At 20.2% G+C, this 22,834-nt stretch overlaps 8 protein-coding genes across 8 annotated transcripts; 4 read left to right on the top strand and 4 right to left on the bottom strand.

The window, feature by feature from the left end:
* Nucleotides 1–1,119: 1,119 nt before the first annotated feature.
* PY17X_1467100 (conserved Plasmodium protein, unknown function) lies at nt 1,120–2,898 on the bottom strand (the record flags this gene model as incomplete). Its single annotated transcript, XM_022957739.1, has 1 exon — nt 1,120–2,898. One exon carries the CDS (start codon nt 2,896–2,898, stop codon nt 1,120–1,122), a length of 1,779 nt encoding a protein of 592 aa, XP_022813080.1.
* Nucleotides 2,899–4,115: 1,217 nt separating this feature from the next.
* PY17X_1467000 (ATP-dependent RNA helicase DRS1, putative) lies at nt 4,116–6,068 on the bottom strand (the record flags this gene model as incomplete). The annotated part of the gene is made up of 1 exon (XM_723438.2): nt 4,116–6,068. The coding sequence occupies one exon, from the start codon at nt 6,066–6,068 to the stop codon at nt 4,116–4,118; it is 1,953 nt and encodes a 650-aa protein (XP_728531.2).
* A 1,140-nt stretch (nt 6,069–7,208) lies between these two features.
* Nucleotides 7,209–8,678, top strand: PY17X_1466900 (conserved Plasmodium protein, unknown function; the record flags this gene model as incomplete). The annotated part of the gene is made up of 1 exon (XM_723980.2): nt 7,209–8,678. The coding sequence occupies one exon, from the start codon at nt 7,209–7,211 to the stop codon at nt 8,676–8,678; it is 1,470 nt and encodes a 489-aa protein (XP_729073.2).
* An 833-nt stretch (nt 8,679–9,511) lies between these two features.
* Nucleotides 9,512–11,154, top strand: PY17X_1466800 (thymidylate kinase, putative; the record flags this gene model as incomplete). Its single annotated transcript, XM_022957738.1, has 7 exons — nt 9,512–9,585; nt 9,790–9,872; nt 9,981–10,089; nt 10,220–10,310; nt 10,439–10,547; nt 10,780–10,889; nt 11,074–11,154. The coding sequence occupies 7 exons, from the start codon at nt 9,512–9,514 to the stop codon at nt 11,152–11,154; spliced, it is 657 nt and encodes a 218-aa protein (XP_022813079.1).
* A 673-nt stretch (nt 11,155–11,827) lies between these two features.
* Nucleotides 11,828–13,762, bottom strand: PY17X_1466700 (coronin, putative; the record flags this gene model as incomplete). Its single annotated transcript, XM_022957737.1, has 3 exons — nt 11,828–13,315; nt 13,464–13,555; nt 13,726–13,762. 3 exons carry the CDS (start codon nt 13,760–13,762, stop codon nt 11,828–11,830), a joined length of 1,617 nt encoding a protein of 538 aa, XP_022813078.1.
* Nucleotides 13,763–14,791: 1,029 nt separating this feature from the next.
* PY17X_1466600 (conserved Plasmodium protein, unknown function) lies at nt 14,792–15,496 on the bottom strand (the record flags this gene model as incomplete). The annotated part of the gene is made up of 3 exons (XM_022957736.1): nt 14,792–14,935; nt 15,108–15,154; nt 15,283–15,496. 3 exons carry the CDS (start codon nt 15,494–15,496, stop codon nt 14,792–14,794), a joined length of 405 nt encoding a protein of 134 aa, XP_022813077.1.
* A 2,137-nt stretch (nt 15,497–17,633) lies between these two features.
* PY17X_1466500 (HSP20-like chaperone, putative) lies at nt 17,634–19,387 on the top strand (the record flags this gene model as incomplete). The annotated part of the gene is made up of 8 exons (XM_022957735.1): nt 17,634–17,698; nt 17,882–17,983; nt 18,313–18,394; nt 18,540–18,599; nt 18,683–18,762; nt 18,944–18,982; nt 19,153–19,219; nt 19,331–19,387. 8 exons carry the CDS (start codon nt 17,634–17,636, stop codon nt 19,385–19,387), a joined length of 552 nt encoding a protein of 183 aa, XP_022813076.1.
* A 1,049-nt stretch (nt 19,388–20,436) lies between these two features.
* Nucleotides 20,437–21,768, top strand: PY17X_1466400 (conserved protein, unknown function; the record flags this gene model as incomplete). The annotated part of the gene is made up of 1 exon (XM_022957734.1): nt 20,437–21,768. One exon carries the CDS (start codon nt 20,437–20,439, stop codon nt 21,766–21,768), a length of 1,332 nt encoding a protein of 443 aa, XP_022813075.1.
* Nucleotides 21,769–22,834: the final 1,066 nt, after the last annotated feature.

Below are 22,834 nucleotides of genomic sequence, written 5' to 3'. Positions count from 1 at the left end.
TATACAAATATTAAAATTCGTGATTATTTGCAAATCACCATATGGGCAAAACGCACACCCATACCATAGTTTGTATCGTCACCCTTTATATGCATATTGCATATATTATATATATATATATATTTTTTTTTTTATTTTTATTTTTTTTTGCAATTCCTGTGAAAACTGAATCACGCTTTTAAAATACCTGTCAATAATGATTTACCTTTTATTCCTTTTCTTTTTAGATAGTAAATGAATTAATCGTGTTATAAAAATCAACATAAGTTTTTGGGAAATTATAAAGCGAAAAAATTAAGGCAAAAAATAAAAAAACATAAAACAATATAACTAATAAAATTGACAAAGCATACTATTATTAAATAATAATAGTAATAAATAACAGTAATAATAATAACAATTGTGTGGGCAAATATTATATGCATGTAGACACTACCTTTTTAGCATGCGTCTACCCAAATAGTAATAAGTGGAAACATATTTTAACGAATAAAAAAAATAATATTAATTAAAATTATTGAAAATGACTAAAAAAATAAACATTATGAAGAAATATATTCAATAATTTACAAAAAAAATATACTAAATATGAAAATAGAAAAGGTATATCTATGACCATAGAAATAAATAAATACGAAAAAAAATAAAAAATAAATAAATAAACTGAATTGTGCATATAATATTTTATTTAATATCGCTCATATTATTTTCAATTTATTTTTTTAATGGCAATCCTTTTGTGCTTACACAATTTTCACTAAAGTATCATCATTGTTCTAAGATTCCTTAACATGTTTGCATATACATGGTAAAACTAGTAAAACCCATAGCTAGATTACCATTTTTTTTTTTTTTTTTATTCTGATAACTTTAAGGATCCAACACATTTAATTTTAACTAAAAAAAAGTTACATAATTAAGTATTATTCTTACGAAATATAATTACAATAAATAATTCGAATATATAAATAACCAATTTAATAATCTACAATAAATATGATGCATTTTATCCCATAACATTATGTTATATCTTTTGTATTTATTATTTAATCTCATTTTGTATATTAATGTTATTAGTTTTTTTTATTTTTCATAATTTTCCAACATAATAATATATAACTATTTTAACAAATTCATCACATTTTGATATTCCATTTTGTCTTCCCCATTTTCAATTGCACTTGTAAATGTTCTTAAGACAAAAATTAAATTGTCAATCTTATCATTATTCAAAATTTGTGTGCAACCTTTTACATATGAATTTAAATTTCCTTTTTTTATTTTTTTAAATTTTTTTAAATTAATATATTTCATATCATTTAAATATTTTTTCATACAACAATTAACATCATATTCTTTATTAACAAATTTAACACTATTACATTCATCATAATTTTTATTATTATACAAAGATGTTTTATTTGTATCATTTTCATCATCAACATAATCCATACTATTTGATTTTGTATTTATATTTTCATAAGAATTTTCTTTTCCTTTTAAAAATAAATTTAAATTATTTTTATATTTCATAACTGATTTAACACTACTATTTATTCTGCTTGAAATATTTTCTTTTTCATATTCAGAAGTACAATTTAAATATGATAATTCAGTTTTCATTTCCATGCTTTTTATCCATTTATATTCATTTATTTTATCACTAGTTTTTTTTAAAAATTCAAATAAATTCTCTTTTCTTGTATCTTCAAAATTTGATAATAAATTGGTTTTATTTTCATCTTCAAAAAAATTACTATCCACACTACTACAATCATTTATATTTTTTAAATTAATTATATCACTTTCCAAAAAATAATCATTTATAGATGAATTTACTGAAAACGACCGTTTCCTTTTCACTATATTTTTATTCTGTTTTTTTAAAAAATTATTATTATATATCTTAAATCTCAAAAGATTAATTAAGTTATTACTCTCATTTCTAACCATACTTCCACTATCTATTAGTCCGTTATCACACATTACATCAAAACTTATATCTGATACATATCCCCTTTCATAATGAATTTTCAAAATGCTATTTCTTTTTCTACTATTCTTTTTCCTTTTTTTTATTTCGATTATTTTATATTCAGTTTGATTTATGTTTTTATCAGTCTCATTAAAATTGTTAATATGTTGTATATTTTTTTCATTAATTATGAATGAATTACTATTTAAGACATTTTCTTTCTTTTCATTATTATTATTATCATCATCACTACTAAACAAACTATAGTTAAAATTATCTTCATTTTTCTGTTTTTTTAATTTTTTTTTTTCAAAAATATTTGATTTTGATATTTTATTTTTTTTACTATTTCCATAATCTTCAGTTTTTAAATATATTTCATTATGATCACTATTGTAACTATTTGAATCAGTTTCATATATACCTTTATAATTATCCATTAATTTTTTCTTCTTTTTTATTTTTTTATTTATTCTACGTATATCATTATTATTGTTATCTTTCCCTTTTTTCAAGAATCCATGCTTATTATATTTTTCGATTTTATTATCTTCTTTTTTTGGTCCAATATACTCATCCTTTCTTTCATTATCTTCTCTCTTGTTTTTCTTTATATTGTTATGAATTTTTTTATTTCTATTATCAAGTTCGTTATTATTTTCTTCTTTTTGTTGTTCGATTTTCTTAAACATATTCTCATAGTATTGAATCTTTTTCAATTCCCTAGCACTAAGTTGTGGATTAAATGTATCTTTCTTTACATTTTTATCACCATCTTCTATTTTTCTGATTTTATCTTTTTTTTTCCGTTTCATTTTATTTTCATTCACCATCTTATTTTCACTCACCATTTTATTTTCACTCGCCATTTTACTTTCATTCGCCATTTTACTTTCATTCGCCATCTTATTTTCATCCGCCATTTTATTGCGTTTCCTCCCCTCTTTTTTTTTTTACCTCCCTTAAGTTTATTATTAAACCTTTATGGGTAACAAAAAATAAGAATGAAAAAAATATAGAGATGTATGCATATGCTTAATAAGTAGAATGATATTCTCTATATTTTGCATATGTACATAAGTTAAACTATAAACCTCTATTATTTTTTTCATTTAACCTTAAAACATTCTCTATTTTTTAGTATAACTCCCCATTTCGCAATATTTTTTACTTAAATAAGTTTTCTATATCCTTCTTTCCTCTTATAAGAATTACATTATTATAAAACTTGTATAATACAACTTATTAAAAATAAAGCTGATTTTTGTACAAAGCATTTTTCAAAATATGCGTTATTATTTTTTTTTTAAAGAAAATTTTATTTTAAAAAATTAAATCTATATATGCATAGTATCTTTTTTTTGGGGTGAAAAAATGATGTACCCTATCACCAATTAAAACTATTTATTATTAAATTTAAAAAAAAATTATTTAAAAAAATATCAACCATTTTTTTTTCATATCTTTTTAAATCAAATTCTTTTAATTTGTTATTTTAGTTAAAATTTTATTACAATCTATACATTTTTTTTCTTTTCTTTCAATTCCAAAAAAAAATCATCAATATTCTACAAAAATCATGGAACGAAAAAAAAGCAGTAATCATATTTATATTGACTAATTTAAATATACATATATAATAACCTATATTCAATTTCATATATTTCACATAAAATTTGAAATATAACTACAAACAAATATCAGTAATTAAAAGCATAATAATATAACTATTTTCAGTATATATATACATATATATAATATATAGTTATATGTACATATTTTTTTTTTCTTTTGAGTTTAAAAATATTATGACCAGACAGGATTTTCACTGCATGGTCAGCTAAAAATGAGGACAAATAAAAAAAAAAAAAAAAAAAAAAAAAAATATATACATAAGAATAAAAAACGCAAACTCAAATTGTGGTTTACAAAAATACTTGAAAAACAATACTTTTAATAAAATAAATAAATATACAAACTAATAATTATTAACAAAGACTGTATATAAAAAATAATTGCAAAAATTTTTAAATAACTATTTTATCACATATTATCTTTATCAATGTGTTTAATATATAACTGTGTATACATTTGTATGTATACATAGTATATGAAAATCTTTTCAAACAAAGACATAAGATTATTTTCGTCCTTTATTCATATTCCTCTTATTTTTATTAAAATTTTTATGAATTTTAAAATCACCTTTATGATCATTTTCATCCTCATTTTTTTTATTCCATTTTGACTTATTATTCTTATCTTTTTTATTTGGTAAAATATTTAATTTTAAATCTCTTATAATTGAACGATAACTTTTTAGTTTTTTTTTCATATCTTCTTCTTCTTCGTCATCCTCTTGATCATCTAATTTTCTTTTATTTTTATTCCTCTTTTTAATATTATCATTACTATGTTTTTTTCCACGATTATCATCATCATCATCTTTATTTGATTTAATTCTTTCTTTTGTTTTATCTCCATCTTTATCTAAATTTCCTTCTGGTTTCAATATCTCATTTTTGAAATTCATTTTCCTCAATTTTGATTTTTCTTTACTTGATATAAACCATGTTTTTTTTGGTCTATTATATATTTCATCTTTAAATGTAATTAAGTTTTTAATTTTATTAATCGAGATATTCGATTTTTCTATTTCTTTTTCAACATTTTCATTTTCCAAAATTTCTTTCATTTTTTTTTTATTTTTTTTTACTATACTATCCCAATGTAATATTTTTTCTTCTGATATAACTCTTTTATATATTTTGGAACTATTATTTTTTTTTACACCTTTTATTATTTTTTTCACATTTTCCTTTTCTTTAGGTAAGAAAAAAGTACAAGAAGTTCCTTCTTTTCCTATTCTTGCTGTTCTACCTATTCTATGTACATATTTTACTACATTAGCTGGTAAACTATAATTAATAACATATTTTATATGATCTATATCTATCCCTCGAGATGCTAACTCAGTACATAATAAAAAATCAACTTGTTGATTTTTAAATTTTAATATTGATTCAACTCTCTTTTTTTGTGTTAATAAACCATGTAATTCTTCACATTTAAAATTAAGTAGTTTTAATAATATATACATTAAATGTGTTTCTTTTCTAGTCTTAAAAAATATTATACAATTTTTTTTATACACCTCATTACATAAATGTAAAAGAGTTGCTTTTCTATATTTTTCATTAATAATATTTAAAAATTCTTGATGCAAATTTTCAGATATTTTAAAACTTTTAAAATTTTTATTTATTTGTGTATTTATATTTTCTTTACTTTTATTATCTTTATTTTTATTTTCAGATTGAATAAATATAGGGTTACGTAATGAAAAATTAGCTAACTCTTTTATATCTTTTGTTAATGTTGCTGAAAAAAATAATATCTGTTTTTTAAATTTACAAACATCTAATATTTTTAAGCACTCTTCTTTAAAACCTAATTCTAATAATTTGTCTGCTTCATCAAAAATTACTATTTCTAAAAAATTTATAAAATCATTAGAAGAATTTAATAATAAATCTAAAATCCTACCAGGCGTACATACAAATATATCTTTTTTTTTTTTATATTCATTTTCTTGTTCCTTTGAATCTATACCACCACAAAATAAAGAACAAGTTATTGGTGAATATTTTATTAAATTATTTATGACCTCATAACATTGCATAGCTAGTTCTCTAGTTGGTAAAAGTACTAATGCTTTTGTTATACATATACTTTTCCTATTTTCTCGTCTTAATTTTATATTTGGGCTATATAATAATCTTTCTAACATTGGAAGTACAAATGCTAATGTTTTACCTGACCCAGTTTCAGAGTTAGCTAAAATACTTTTCCCTTCCAATGCTAATGGAATAACATCTTTTTGTATATATGTTGGATTCTCAAATTTTAATTCATATAAAACTTTTAAAAGTGGTTTTGAAATATGCAAATCACTCCAAAGAGTATTTTTTTCTATCAATAAATTTTCCTTTTCATCATTTTTTCTTTCCATCTCTTCGCCCATCTTTTCATCCATCTCTTCATCATTTAAGTTACTACATTCTTTATTTTCTTTCTCAATTTCGTCTTCCATTTTATTTAATTTATTTTTTTTTACCTTCTTAAAATTATTTTAATTACAACAAATTGCCCATAGGCATATATACTACTATTTTATGTTATACATACAAATTTATCCAAATTTTATTTTATTTATTTTATATATATATAATACTAAATATCCTATTTTTTAAATTATTACATGATGTTAAGGCAAAAAAAAAAAAAAAAAAAAAAATATAATATATATATAAATGTATAGAATATGAATACATTTAACAACATGAGTTCTTTAAAATTATTAACATTGTATATATTTAATTATATGCCCCTATTCATAATACATGTATATATTTATTTTTCAGTTGTTTTCAATTTTTTTTCGTATTTTATAAGTGATAAAAATATTATTATATATAATATGCAATACTTCAAAATTTATATTTCATTCCATATTTCAAAGGGCGTTATTTCAGGAGATGGTATATAAGAAAAAATAAATAATGTAATAATATTTAACATATAAAAAAACAATGCATAATTGAAAAAAAATATATTTTTTTTGTCCTAGATTTTCAAAACTTAGTAATCTACATTTTATAAAAATATACTTAATTTTGTTTATATAGTCATATGATTTTCACAAAATAAAAAATACTGTTGGTTGTATCGAACAGCTGCTTTTATATATTTATATTTATTTTTTATGTATAATTTCAATACTCATTTGACTTATAAACATATTTATTATTTTTTTAACACTTAACAATTTATATATTTTTGAAAATATTTATAATGTACAGATCAAATTGTCCTTAATTTTGTAATATTACGCTGAAAAAATGGTGAAAAATTGCTGAAAAATTGTGAAAAAATGCTGAAAATATGGTGAAATCGTGAAATTGTGAAGTTATGCTTATTGTAAAAGTATAACACTGTGTGATATTTTTTATTATTTTATAATCCATTTTTTCAAAAAAAAAAAAAAAAAAAAATGCAACTCTACCTCTTTACATATCCTATAATTTACAAACAAAATTGTCTATTTTGTTAGACTATTTTCAAATTGTAAAATTTACAAAAATATCAAATTAGTAAAGATAGAGTCACATTTCTATAATATTATTATTTTCAAAAAAATGTACACTCTTCAATCAAAAGCGCTATAGAAATGATGCTTAAATATAATAAGGGATGGAAATGCCCCATCCAATTTATTCAAACAAAACTCTTTACAACAATTACAGATAAAACAAATTATAATAATAAATATAACAAATTTTTGACAAATAATATGAATATAAATAATAATGATTTATTCTCAAAATATGTTAAAATAAAAAATATAAATAATTATAATTTTTTTTTTTATGGTATATTACATGGTCAAATACAAGGAAAAAGTTCAAGTGGTAAAGATTGTTCTGAATTGATAAATAAAATAAACCCTCATTATATATTTTTAGAATTATGTGAAACAAGATTAAATAAATTATTTTATAAACTTTCAAATAAAGATAAAATAAATAATTATCAAAATAATAATTATTCAAAATTTACATATTTACCTCGAATACATAATGGATTTATGCAAGACGAATATTTACCTATACTTGAAAAATCAATAAAAAATAAAAAATTTAATTTTTTTTTATTTGACCGAAATATTAATACCATAAAAAATAGATTAGATTATAATCTTTTATATGATACAAAATCTTATAAACAATTTTTTAATTATTGTATTGAATCGATAGCATTAAGACATTATACATATGATATTTTTATAAAGCTATACAAAGATTATGATTCAAAAAATGGCATAAATAAAAATAATTCTATTACTGAAATAAAAAGCCAAAATAATAATTATACAAATGATGTAAATTCAGAGAGAAAACAAAATATTACTACCAACAGTTTCGATACTCAACTTTATTCAAATTCGAACAAAATGGATGATAAAGCACAAAAGGGTGATTATGATGATGATAAAGCACAACAAAATGGTGGAAAAAATTCCCAAAATGATTATGATGATGATAAAGCACAACAAAATGGTGGAAAAAATTCCCAAAATGATTATGATGACGATAAAGCACAAGAGAAATACCGTAGTGATATACTTAATGAAGATTTAGAATCCTTAAACAAATTGAACCTATTAAATATTTTAAATGAAAGATTAAACACCCTTTCAAAATCTACTTATCATGTATTAATAGATGAAAAAGTTAAATATGGAGTATATAATATTTGGTGTTCTATACTAAATAATGAAACTAATTTTTTTGAAAATCAAGAAAAAAAAAATATTATTATTATATGTAATGCTAATATACTTGAAATGTTAACCCAAGAATTTGATACAGCATATTTTAACATTTTTAAAAAATATACAAATTCAAAAAATAAAAATTGTAATAATACATCACAATTATTAATATTTGAAAACCCTTATAATTCTTATAATGATAATATAAAACCACATTGGCCACTTATATTTATTAAATATTATATTATCCCATATTTTATTCTATATTTTGTTTTAAATACATCTTATAATTTATTTTCTTGGATCTATAAATCAAATTTTCAAACAAACCCTCCACTATCACATAATATCTTAGACATTAAGGTGTAAAACTATTTTTAAATCTCAAAAATAAAAACTCACATATACATAAATAATTCACTAAATTTATAATATTATATAAACAGGTATACAAATTATATATCTTTTACAATCAAAAGAGACTATTTTTATCCCTTTCATTTTTTCCCTTTCATTTTTTTCCCTTTCATTTTTTTCCCTTCATTTTTTTCCCTTCATTTTTTTCCCTTCATTTTTTTCCCTTCATTTTTTTCCCTTCATTTTTTTTACTATAATTAATCATTATTACAAAAATAAAAAATTAAGGAAAATATAGATGGAAAAATGAACAAAATATTGTTTTCCCTATATATATAATATTTTTTTTAAGAAATATTTAAAAGGGAAAAAAATGTGCATATTTCATTTTATTCATTTTATTCATTTTATTTCATTTTATTTTTTTTAATATTTTATCTCCAAGTACGTATTTAATAACACCCTTTTATTCTTCTTTTAATTTTTCTTTTTTTCTTTATTATAAACTCATAAAGTATCAATTTAATTTATATACATTTTTTACGTTTTTATCATTTTTATCATTTTTTACATTTTTATAATTTTTTTTTTTTTTTTTTTTTTTAATTATCGAGCATTTCCCAAAATATAATAAATACATACCTTGTGTTTTATTAATAATGTCAACATATCTGTAATCATTTTTAAAAAAATAAAATAATTCATTTATTATACTCTTGTAGTCTAACTACAATTTTCTATATCCCTCGATGTCTCCCATTTATTAATATTTATCCAAGTGTAACAATTCAAAACTCTCTTAAATATGATAATTCATTTTTTATATTAAAAAAAAATAATTAAAAATGGACAATTTAAATGAAAATATTAATACCAATTTAAAAAGGGGAAATTTTATTGTATTTGAAGGGGTTGACAGGTACTAAATTATATTACACACATTTTAAATTTTACACCAACATACATACATATACATACATATACATACATACATATATATATATATATATATATATAGAGAGAGAGAGAGAGAGAGAGATTTCCCCCCAAAATAAATATCATAACATTTTATCCAGTTAGTTATCTTTATTCTGATAATATATTTATGTTTTAATTTTGTTAGATCGGGAAAATCAACACAATCAAAACTGTTCGTTGAATATCTCAAAAACAACAACATCCAAGTTCAGCATTTGTGTTTTCCAAGTACACACAAATAAAATAAAAACAAAATAGAATAAAATAAAATAAAAACAAAATAACAAACAAAATAAAAACAAAATAACCAAATTGTAATATCCTTTTTTATTTAAGATAGGGAAACCACAATTGGAAAAATAATTACTAATTATTTAAAAATGGAAAGTACCTTTTCAAATGAAACAATTCATTTATTATTTTCTGCAAACAGATGGGAAATGATGTTATAATTTTTTTTTTTTTTTTTTTTTTTTTTTTTTTTATAATTATTAGCACACATCACTATATAAAATTAAATAATTCAAGCATATATTTAAACATCATTCATATTTTTTTTGTTATAAATATTACAGGGATCAAATTAAAAATCTACTTATAAATGGGGTATGGGTTATATGTGATAGATACGCATATTCTGGAGTAGCATACTCATCTGGAGCCTTGGTATTATTAATCATGTTATTCACATTGCATATTATTCACATTGCATGTGTATACATACACACATACATACACTGAATTAATAACCTATTGCTTCCTTTCTTTTTGCTAACATTTTACCATTTTTGAAGAAATTGCCAAAAGAGTGGTGTATGAATCCAGATAAGGGTCTCATAAAACCTGATGCGGTTTGTTATTTGAACCTCCCCCCTACTCATGCAAAAAACAGATCGGAATATGGTATGTCTACATAGGAAGAGAAAAAAAGAGAGAAAAAAAGAGAGAAAAAGAGAGAGAAAGAGAGAGAAAAAAAGAGAGAAAAAAAGAGAGAAAAAGAGAGAGAATGGTGATTGTTGTGAATTCGTACATTCTCAGCTCTGGCAACTTGTCCTTAAATACACAATGATATATCTATCGCCCACAATATTTAGAATCATCTTTTTTTAATATTACAATTATATACATATTTCAGGTAAAGAAATTTATGAAAAGTTCGAAATTCAAAAACGAATTTATGAAGCATATGAACATTTTTCTAATGAGGATTATTGGATAAACATAGATGCGACAAAAAGCATTCAAGTAAGACCTTTCCAAATTGTTGCTAATATATATGACGTGATAAATATAATAAACTTTGAATTTTATTAAATATGTATGCACATCTATGGACGTATTTATGCACATTTATGCAGAAATTATTTACATTAACATTTTTTTTAAAATTAACAACACATTAATAATCTTGATTCCACATTTTTTTTAGGAAATACATAAGACCATAGTTGAAGAAATTTCAAAAAGATGCTCCTCCAAAAAAAAACAATTTGAATACTTATGGTCTTAAATCATGCTAATTATTTTTATTTTTATTTTTATCATCACATAATTATACATATGTTATTTTTCATAATTTCAGTGAGTAGTTTTCTCACATTTTTTAAATATTAATCTGAGTTATTTATTATGTTATAACTTATTAATTTTTTTTTTTTTTTTTTTGTGTCCATTTTTTGTATAAAACTGGAAAAAGACATAAATTTATTATTATTGTTATTATTTTATACAAATCGAAAGAAAATATTCACTTTATTTTATCTCATCAGTTTATTACAAAAAAAAAAAAAATATATATAATACTGAACATTTCAAAATCGTTACAACATTGTATAAAACAAAAAATGGTTAAACCAAAAGATTCCTCATTTAATTAGAGGTTGCATAATTTTATTATGTCTTTAAAGTGAAAAAAAAAAAAAATATATAAACCTTTAAATTGCACAAAAAATTATCAGATTTTTAAGTTTTCCCATATATGCTTCTAACAATTTAAAGGTTCATAAAAAAGGAGTTGATCATTTTCCGAATTTTACAAAAGTAATTAAAACATAATTTTGAAATTAACGATTCGATCTGCTCATTGTTTATTTTTACATTTGTTCATTCCATCCATTCTATATATAATACATTGCTATATTGATTTGTTTTATTCTTCCACATATTAATGTAAATATTAATAATTAATTAGTTTTACCAAATAGCTTTTTACATGTTATAGTATCTAAACATTTATTTGAATTATTATCATTTTTAATTTTGTTAAATTCAGATGTTTCAGTTTGAACACATTCCTCTTTCATTCTACCACTAGTCATACAATTTTGATTTTCATCATTATCATCATCTTTATCTTTAACAAAAAATCTTGTTTTTTTATTTTCGTCATTTTGATAAGAATCATTAATATTAAATGAGGACTCAGAACTGTTATGATTATTATCATCATCATCATTATTATCATTGTTAAATTCAATGTTATTATTTTTTTTAAAAAACGTAAATCTTTTAGTAAATTGTCTAATAATAAAACTTTTTTTATCTAAACTAGGATCTCCAATAAGTATACTATCCATAGATTTTGGTACACTCTTAAATTTTTTTTTAATTTTTATATCATCATCTGTTAATTCATTAATATTTATTCTCTTAATTTCTAAATTATTACCATTTATCCAACTTTTAGAACTATAATTAGGATCATGCATAATTATAGGAGGGTATAAATCTTTTTGAAATATATTTGGATTTTTTCTTGGTACATAAAATGATATGGGTTTAATATTTTTATCATTTTCATTTTTATATATTCTACCAATTTCACATTTATATATATTACATGCTTGTTTAGGTATAAAGCCAAATGATTTAAATGGTAAACATGATTTGTATTCATTTATTTTTCTTAAAACTCCTTCGGAATGTTGATAATATCTACAATTTCCATCTCCTTTACCAATTATATATATAATTCCTATACTTTCATCATAATGTGGTAATAAAGGAGCAGATGCATTATCTATAGAAATTGTATATATAGGTTCTGATATATTTTTAAGATCCCATAATTTCATTTCTCTCATATAATTTTTAGAAAAACCTGTACTTAATATATAATTTTCATTTCCACTATATCCATCTATCCATATATTTTTTGCACATTTTCCTCCACTATGACCATTAAAAGTTGTACATATTTTTTCTTGACGTGGATCTATTATATGAAGTTTTTTATTTAAACATGTTGCACTTAATAATGTACCAATACTATTCCATTTTAATGATGTTAATTTTTGAGGCATATTTATATTAAATGCTTTTTTTTCATTTTCAATATCCCATATATTTACATTTGAATCAAAACCAGATGAAGATAAAATATAATAATTTAATGGATTCCAATCAATTATTGTTACTTTTTTTTTATGTCCTTTTAATACACATAAAGAATTTTTTATTTCTTCGGATATATCTTCTTTATTACATACTTCCCAAATTCTTATAGACATATCTTCTGAACTAGATGCAATAACTTCACTATAACATGGATTAAATTGAATATCTAATATCGTAGATGTATGACCTTTTAATTTATATACAGGTGGGTTTCTGCACATATTTTCTAATTTTATTACTCCTATTACTCCTCCTCCTTGAACTTGCCATGGGGTCTTAAAAAAAAAAAAAAAAAAAAAATACATAATTTTTTTTATAACTTAACAAATTTTTTAAAGTCAACATCTCTGATAAAAGATTCAAATATCTCTCAATTTGTCAAAAATTAATAAAATATTTTTTTTTTTTTAGCTTATTTTTTACTGCTATATATTCAGAACTACATGCTATCCCACACGATTCAGTAATCTTTGTGCAGATTTGCAAATCATCAAAGGCAGTATTCCATGGATCCGCTGAAAAATAAAAATAATGACCATACTATATAATCATACTATATAATCATAGTATATAGTCATAGTATATAATCATAGTATATAATCATAGTATATAGTCATAGTATATAGTCATAGTTTTAATAACACCCTTTCAATTTCCACCCTTTTCATTTTTGCCACATTCTTACAATACAAATTTTTGATACAAGGAATATCCTTTACCATTTTGGGTCAGAAAATATTTAAAGTTTGTCGAAAAAAATATAAACAAGTACATGCAGATATATAAACAAGTACATACACACCTTCCTCACTATCCTTAACTAACCATAAAGAAATTATTTTTAAAACAAAAAAATAGAAATAGACAACTTTTGGTATTACATATATTTTTAATCTTTAGTTAAATATCATTAACAAAATTATTAGTACTAAAATAATTTGTCAAAATTGTTTAATTATCTTCTTAATTTATATTATCTTTATTATGTATAGAACAATTCTATTCAAATACAAATAGACATAATTTAATTATTATTTTTCGAACAGTTTCATTTATATATGTTCATTTGCACAAATTAATAAACTTGCTATTAAAGTTATTCATTAAAATGAGTCGAGCCTTTTTTCTTATTTAGATCTTAATCAAATATTATTTTTTAATATGTGCTTTGGAAAGGGTAAATAAAATTCTAGTTTTTTTTTTTTTTTTATTTTTTAGCTACCACTTTGAAAAATGAAAAGAAAACATTATTTTACACACATTAAATATTCAAATAAAATATTAATATTAATATTAATATTAATATTAATATATTTATTATAGGACTTATTAATTTAATAAATATTATTCATGCACGTCAAAAAAATATAAATGTTAATTTACTAATCTTATAACCATTTCTACTTATAAATTGTCTTTTTTATATTTTCACTTCCCTTATTAATTTTATTACCAAAACAACTATATTAATTACAATTAAAATAAAAAGAAAATTTTATTTTTACATTTTTTTAAATCAAACTAAAAAGTTGTTGAAACAACAAGTTTTTTATGTATATTTTATTTTCTCTATACATGAGATTCTTTTATATATCCAAAAAATAAAATTAGGGGATCATACACACAAATATATAAACATATTTAGTATAACTTATTTTTAACTTGAAAAATATTTTATACAAAATTAACAAATGAAACATACCCCCAAAAAAATATATTAAAAACAGATAACAAAATTACAAATCATATAATTAAAAAAAATCATATGGTTTGTAATCTTTATCAACGAATTTTATGTATAACGATATTATTGTAATGCTAATTAAAATTATTAAAATGTAACAACTCAAAGAAACATAACGATTCCCCTTTGAAATTATTATGACTAGCGAATCCTTTAAAAAAAAAAAAAAAAAAAAAAAAAAAAATATATATAATATATATATAATATATGTAATATATCCACACAAATAACGTTTCACATATGCAACACATTAATTAAATACAAAAATGCCGATGTCCATTCTTATAATGTTAAGGATAATTTTATTTTTTTATAAATCATACTATTGCTCCCCAAGCACAAATTATTCCAAGTATACAAAAAATGTAATCTAAAAAATAGTAAAAATATAGTAAAAATATAATAAAAATAAAATAATATCTGTTTTGCTATTATAGGGTATATAAGACATGTATCCATAAATCACTAATTTATTTTTTTTAAATATATTCTACATACTTAAAATAGTAAAGAATCTTTTGGAATAATCATAAATTGTGTAATTACTAATTTGATCATCGTCTTGATATTTTAAACTGTCTCGATTATTATCATAAACTAATTTTGAATCTTCTCTATTAAATGAACTGCCACTACCAAAATTTGTACTCTTAGTTTTTTTGGATAAATTCAAAATTCCATTCAAATTAAAATTACCCTTTTCTTTTTCCATTTATTATTTTAATACTAATACATTCAAAGTTTAAGTATAAAATGTAATGATACACAATTACCCCTCTAATATAAATTATGCATAAATCAAATTTTAATATAATAATGCATATACATAATAATATATCGAAAAATACTAAAACCCTCTTCTAATTTTTTTTTACCAAATCTTACTAAGTATAAAATTCTTTAACTCTTAAATTTACAAAAAATATATATTATTTATTAACCATCCTATTTATATGGTAATAGTTATATTTTTTTTTTTTAATTCATAAATAAATATATAATATTCATAACTAATCAATTACTATAAAACATAAATATTGGAAATAATTATGTATATTATTAATAATACTAAAGAAATAATTAAAGTAGTTTTTTATTAATATAATTTTTTAAATTGATATTTTTAAAAATATAAAAGTTGTATCCGCATATAAAATTGAAAACTATAAACAAAATTCCTATCAATATATATACGTGAATAAATATACATGCATACTCTTAAAATTAAACTCTATGACAAGTTTCAAATTTTAATATATTTTTCATTTTTAAAAAACGTGGTTAAACTTACAACTCTATGCTTATTCATAAAAATATAATTCATAAAAATATAATTCATAAAAATTGTAATTCATAAAAATTGTAATTTATAAAAATATAAATTATAAACAAATAAATTCATAAAAAATGTAATTCATAAAAAATATAATTTATAAACAAACAAATTTATAAAACATAATGCGTATATAATAAGTTTTATTTATTTATATGAACATTTTAAATAATTAAAAATAACAGGTTTCATAAAAATATATTAAAAATTTATTCATTATATATTTGTATAAATAACACTACATAGTATATAGACAAAATCAAAATAAAAAATAATAATAAAAAGAAGAAACTATAAATTATTTAAATTTATAATTATTATCATAAAAAACATTAAAATATAAATATCCATAAAACACCATTAACACCACTTGGTCATATTAAAATTGTGCAAACATTTTTCTCATCCAATAATAATTAAAAAGCTTCATTTCTTTATAAGTTCATCCAACAATATATACAATCCAATCAAAACTATCAACTGCTACAATCTAAATATTATCAAAATAGAGTACTCAAATAGGAGAAAAATAACATATCATATATATATATATATATATATATATATATATATATTTACATATATACCTTTTTTATAAATAACGCTAAAAATGAGTCTTATTATAGGCGTACAAATAAAGAACATATATAACAATTTCTAAATTAAAGAATTACAAATAAGACAACTGTAACATGTTTCAGTTTTCATTAATCATATGTTCTTCTAAAATTATTTTAAATAAGATTATGATAAAAATGAAAATATAAAAATAACAGTTTTTAAGCTATAAAATATAATAGGCTTTATCATTTTTTTCTCTTTTTGATTTTATTATTTTTATCCCTCTACAATTTCAATACCATCATATGTTATATTTTCCTTAATCCTTTTTAAAAAACGGCTGGTAATTTTACACAAATATTTCATTATTAAATTTGATAAGTTAACATTTAATCATTATTTTTTACTATTATTTGTTTGTATTTTTTCATATCTAAAATATTATTTTCATTTTATTATCATTATAATTTTGTATACTACTGTGCAATTTTGTATACTACTGTGCAATTTTGTATACTACTGTGTAATTTTTTACTAGCTTTTTTCTTTTTTTTTCACCTATATTCTAGCTAGCGAAAAAAAAAAAAAAAAATTTCAAGTATATGTACATTCATATAAATATAACATTTGCACACACTTTTTAAAAATATATATATTAATTAATATATATGTATTACCATACTTATAGAATATTTAATAACCTAACAGTTGTTAAAATATTTATATGTTTTATTATATTTTGATTATTTAATGATAATAATGGTAAAATATAGAATATATCATATTCCCTTTTTTTTGTAAAACAATTTTTATTGAACAAAATTATACAACTAATTTATATCTCATTTTAATAGCTCTAACATATTTTTATATATGCGACATTATATATACATTTTCATTCTTGTCTAAAAATATTTTCATATATATACTACTAATAAAATTATAAAATAATAAAATGATAAACATCATATACCTGATTATATTGTTACATATTTTCATATTTGGATCCTCAATACAACAGTAAATATTTTATTTAATTATTACTATTTTAAAATATTATAAATTTTAATTAAAAAAAAGTTCAAGGTTTTCATATATAAGGCTACCATATATATATTATTTATTATTCATAAACCAATTATATTAATTAAAACCTAGATAATTTACTATCATTTTTTTCCGTCTTTATTTGACATTTTCCAGAAAAGAAACCCCAACTGTTCGATGGGGACAGCATTCCCATAAAATTACTTTGATGGTTTTGATTGAATCAATTTCAAAGCAAGATGTTAAATTTACAGAAAAGTTATATTTAAAAATAAATAAATAATTGATGATTAAAACAGTTTTATTTCAAACGTGATATCTCATTAGTTTATACCTTTGAAACATATGCATATATACCTAAATATATATATATATATATATATATATATATATATATATATGTGTGTGTGTGTTGCTCTTTTTAATTTACCTTTAACATATTTCCACATTAATCGTTTTAAAACCCATTAGTTTTTATTCGTTTTGTTATACCTTCAAATTAATATTCATCTTTTATTTTTGAAGAATTATAATTAATGTGTTAATATTATTATATTCTTTATTTATATTTCCATAACATCTTATAGTAATATTCACATATCTGCTACAAATAAACACGGAGAAGACGTAGAATTAAGCTTAGATTTATTAAGGCCAATAATACCCGAGGTTTTCATCATTTTTGCATACAAATTCAGTCAACTCCACACCTGCACATATAAATAATACACACACATATACATGTATGTAAATAATGCATACACATATATATGTATACATATATATACATTGCTTTATTCAAAACCTTATGCAGAAATGCTCTTATATTCATCTTGAGAGAGGATTAAAACTGACCATTCAGAAGAAGAGCCAAGTTAGCTATCCACATATATACTATTTACCAAATTTTTATATTTTATAAATAAATTTAATCTTTGTATTCTTTTTCTTAATAAGGAACCATGTTGGAAGCGTTTGACAAAAGAAAAAAAACTTAATTTTTTAATCAAAGACAAAAGCTTTGGAGATCCCAATGAGTAACAATTAAACAAAAATAAAATTCACTAAAACATACTAAAATTTTTCATTTTTATTTTAAAATTATACTTCAACGAAATTACTCAGCCCACTGCTTTATTTTATCACATTCTATTATACTCTATTATTTTATTATGCTCTATTACATTTTATTATGTTTTATTTCATTTTTCCATTTAGCTGTGAAGATGCAAAACATACATGGCTCTTGGACTACATGTAAAATCGCACATTTTACATATCCATGCAATTTTTTATAAAATAATATTTCCTTATGAACCGTTAATAAATATACTAATTTTTGTTCAGACAAAAATAGTATAAACTAACAAATACGTACATATATATATATATATATACACACACATATACCTTCATACCAACCTTAGGTTTTACAAAAGAAAAACAAATCCTATCAAACAAGATGAACCAAATAAAAAAAATGATCCCGTTCAAGTAATAAATATATATGATACTAAAATCATACAAATTTTAACAACCCTTTCTCATTTAAATATGCTTATTAATTTATCATTTTTTTTTTTATTTCTCTTCCATCATTTTTAGAATATAATTGACAATTTGAAAGATTCACAGTCACATTTTTCTATACATGAGTTTTAACATAAACTAATAAAAACACATAAATAAATATTGATACATATACGAAACATAAAACAATATAACATATATATATTATACTAATTTATTTCTATATAAAAAGTATAGACATTTTAAAAAAAATATATCAAAGCTAGTGTAATATAATTTAACGCTTTTATGATATACATCATTTGTTAGCACAATTGTTCATACCCTTCAACTATATATATAATATGTATATATATATATATATAATATGTATATTTTTTTTTTTTCTTTTTTTTTACCATTTATAATATCTATTAAATAAGCAAAACGCATTGCATATCAGCTTAAATTATTGCATTATTATTATTATTTTTATTTTAACAAATAAATAATTCATCTTATTTAGCATTTTAAAAACATATCCCAAGTTACATTATGGCTAGCATAAATTATACATAGTAAATATATATAACGATATATAAAAATAACGATTTCCAAAAAAAAATGTATGTGTCCATTTTATATGTTAAAAAAATATAAATTTTTATGGGTAGCACAAAATGTATATATTAAATTGGCTAGCAACTATTTTAAATACCCAATTGATTATAATCAAAAATATTTAAAAAATACAATATGTTAATTTAAAAGTTATACTAAGAAATAAATAGCAACAAAAATTATATTTTATTTTTCCGACGTTTGTGGTTTTACGACCTTTTTTCACATCAATTTATATACATATCTAATACCAATATAATATTTTAAATATTTACATATATTACATTGTTATCATATCATCATATATATGAAAGTAAAACAAAAAAAAAAATTCATAGAAGAATTAAAAAAAAATATATTCAATTTAATTAAAACTCTTAAAATAATTATACATAAATATTCTTTATCTTTTTATATAAATATGTATTTTATATAAAGCAATAGTTTGCTCATAGGATGAGCATATCGAGCTATTAGAAAAAAATTAAATCATAGTTCGTTTTCTTTTTTTGTGTATTTTTCATCTCTTTTCGAAATGTTTATATAACTATTTTTGTTAGACTATAATCAAAGCTGATAAAATGGGAGAAACATGGAAAACACAAATATTAGATCGAATTAAGCAAAGAAATATAAATCAAAATGAAATATATGAAAATATATTATCTTCTTATAATTTGTTAGTTGAAGAAAAAAACAAATTGTTGGCAATTATTGCATCATTAACATCAGATAACATTTATATACGAAATAATAAAAATGTAAAACCTTTATCACATGAACATGATCATATAACAAACCCAAATAATAATAATAATAATAATAATAATATGAATAATAACAATATGAATAACGATTTCAGTTATTCTCATATTGCCAATTTATTAAATTTTTCTAAAAAATATACAAATATTTCATCATATAATAAAAATTTGGATAATTATGAAAATATAATTAATACAGAAGATTTATTAGAAGCTGTTAGAGAACGAAAAAAAAACGAAGAAATTATTTATATTCTCAAAAATAAATTAAATGAAAAAGAAAAACTTTTAAATCATTTAACAAAAGAAAAAAAAGTATTAAATAATTGTATCATTAAAAAAGACGAAGAATTATTTAAAAATAAAAAACAACTATCAATATTAGAAAATATTTTAAATAGAAAAAAACACGAAATAAAATTATATGCAAATAATAACAAATCTTTAAAATATAAAATTCAGTTAAAAGAAAGACAAAACATAAAACTTGTTAGAGAATATGATTATTTAAAATTTACATATTTCAAATTACTAAAACAAATATATGAAATAAAAAATTATACAAAAAATATGGATAAAGAATATTTATCACTAAGAAATGAACTACTTAAAAAAAAAATACAAAATGAAAATCTTCTTAAATATTTGTCAACATCAAAAACACTCTACAAAAATCAATTAAAAGAAATACAAAAAATACTAATCAAAAATAAAACAAAAATAAAATCAAATAAACACACAAAAGATAAATTTATTTTTTTTAAAAAATATAAATTCTATGTATTCCTTTATTTAAATAAATTGCATTCTGCAAAAAATATAAAAGATAATACACAAAACAATAATTTATGTCATACTACAAATTCTTTTCTTATACATTCAAATGATCGTCTTAGTATTATTACTCAAAATAATTATATTAATCAAGTAGATCAAATATATGACGGAACATCAAGCTTTTTAGATACATCGAAATTTCATAATTATTCTTTTGAAACGATAGAAAAACATATCAAAAATAAATATTCTACCTCAAAAGAAAAACAAAATCAAAAATTACACAATCTTAAAAAGAAATATGACATTATATTGTCAAATGATACGGATTATAATATCGTTGTAAATCAGTTCAAAAAAAAATTAAGATGAAAATATTAAAAAAAAAAAATACCACTCTATTTTTCATTTTATAGCAATTTAAATCAGTTTAATAAATATATAAAAAATTGTATAACACAAAATTTAGTAATAGTAACATTTGAAAAAACGAAGTATCAAAAGTTATTTATCATAATTCTTATCTTTACAATCATAATATATTTTATAATAATATCATCAGAAAAATACATGTGTTATGACACTAATATACATTCAAAAGGTTACCCAAAATTAATTATATTTTTTGAGAAGAACAATATATTATTTAAATTAATAACATCACAAGCCAATCTAAACTCAAAGAAGATAAGTTCATACTGATATTGTAATTACAAATGGTAACGTAAATTCAGCAAAGCAAACTAACAAAAATAACAAAAATAAGTAAAATAACCCAAATAACCAAAATAACCAAAATAACCAAAATACTGATCACCTTCATTTAATAGCATGCAAGTTCCTCTAATTTGATGCCCCATTAATTGTTTAATGGATTCCCAACCTATTCCTATCAATAATGACCGTTCTCAAATAAATAATACAAATTTTGAATTTTAAATAATAATATTTTAGCTACCCAATTCATGTGAATTTCCCCATTTAGCTAGCCATATTTTTTTTTTCTACACTAATTTGTCCATTTTTAGCAAAACTGCCTGAACAGTTAATGCAAAAATCATAGTCTTTGTATTTTTTAAGTTTTTTTTTATCCATTTTTTCATTTTTGTGTGCAATATATTTTTCGTTATTTTTAATATTTTTTTTTTGTCATTAGCTAACTTTACTTTTTGCTAAAATAAATAATAATTATTTTTGTTTTAAAAAATTAATCATTAATAATAGTTCAATTATTTATTACATTTAAAAAAAATAAACCAGCCAAGATTAATATACAAAATTTTGGCATATCCATAATGCAAATATGTATATACCCAAATACATAATAATTCCATTTATACATAAAAAATTAAAAATACATTTTTTGACAATATGAATTTTACAAATATCTTAAAAAAAATGAGTAAATAAAAAAATGTTTGATAAATAAATGTCGCCA

Source organism: Plasmodium yoelii (genome assembly GCF_900002385.2).
Source record: "Plasmodium yoelii strain 17X genome assembly, chromosome: 14".
NCBI classification, from domain to species: Eukaryota; Apicomplexa; class Aconoidasida; order Haemosporida; family Plasmodiidae; genus Plasmodium; species Plasmodium yoelii.
Note: the sequence above shows the minus strand (reverse complement) of the source record. Positions and strands in the feature narration are given on the sequence as shown.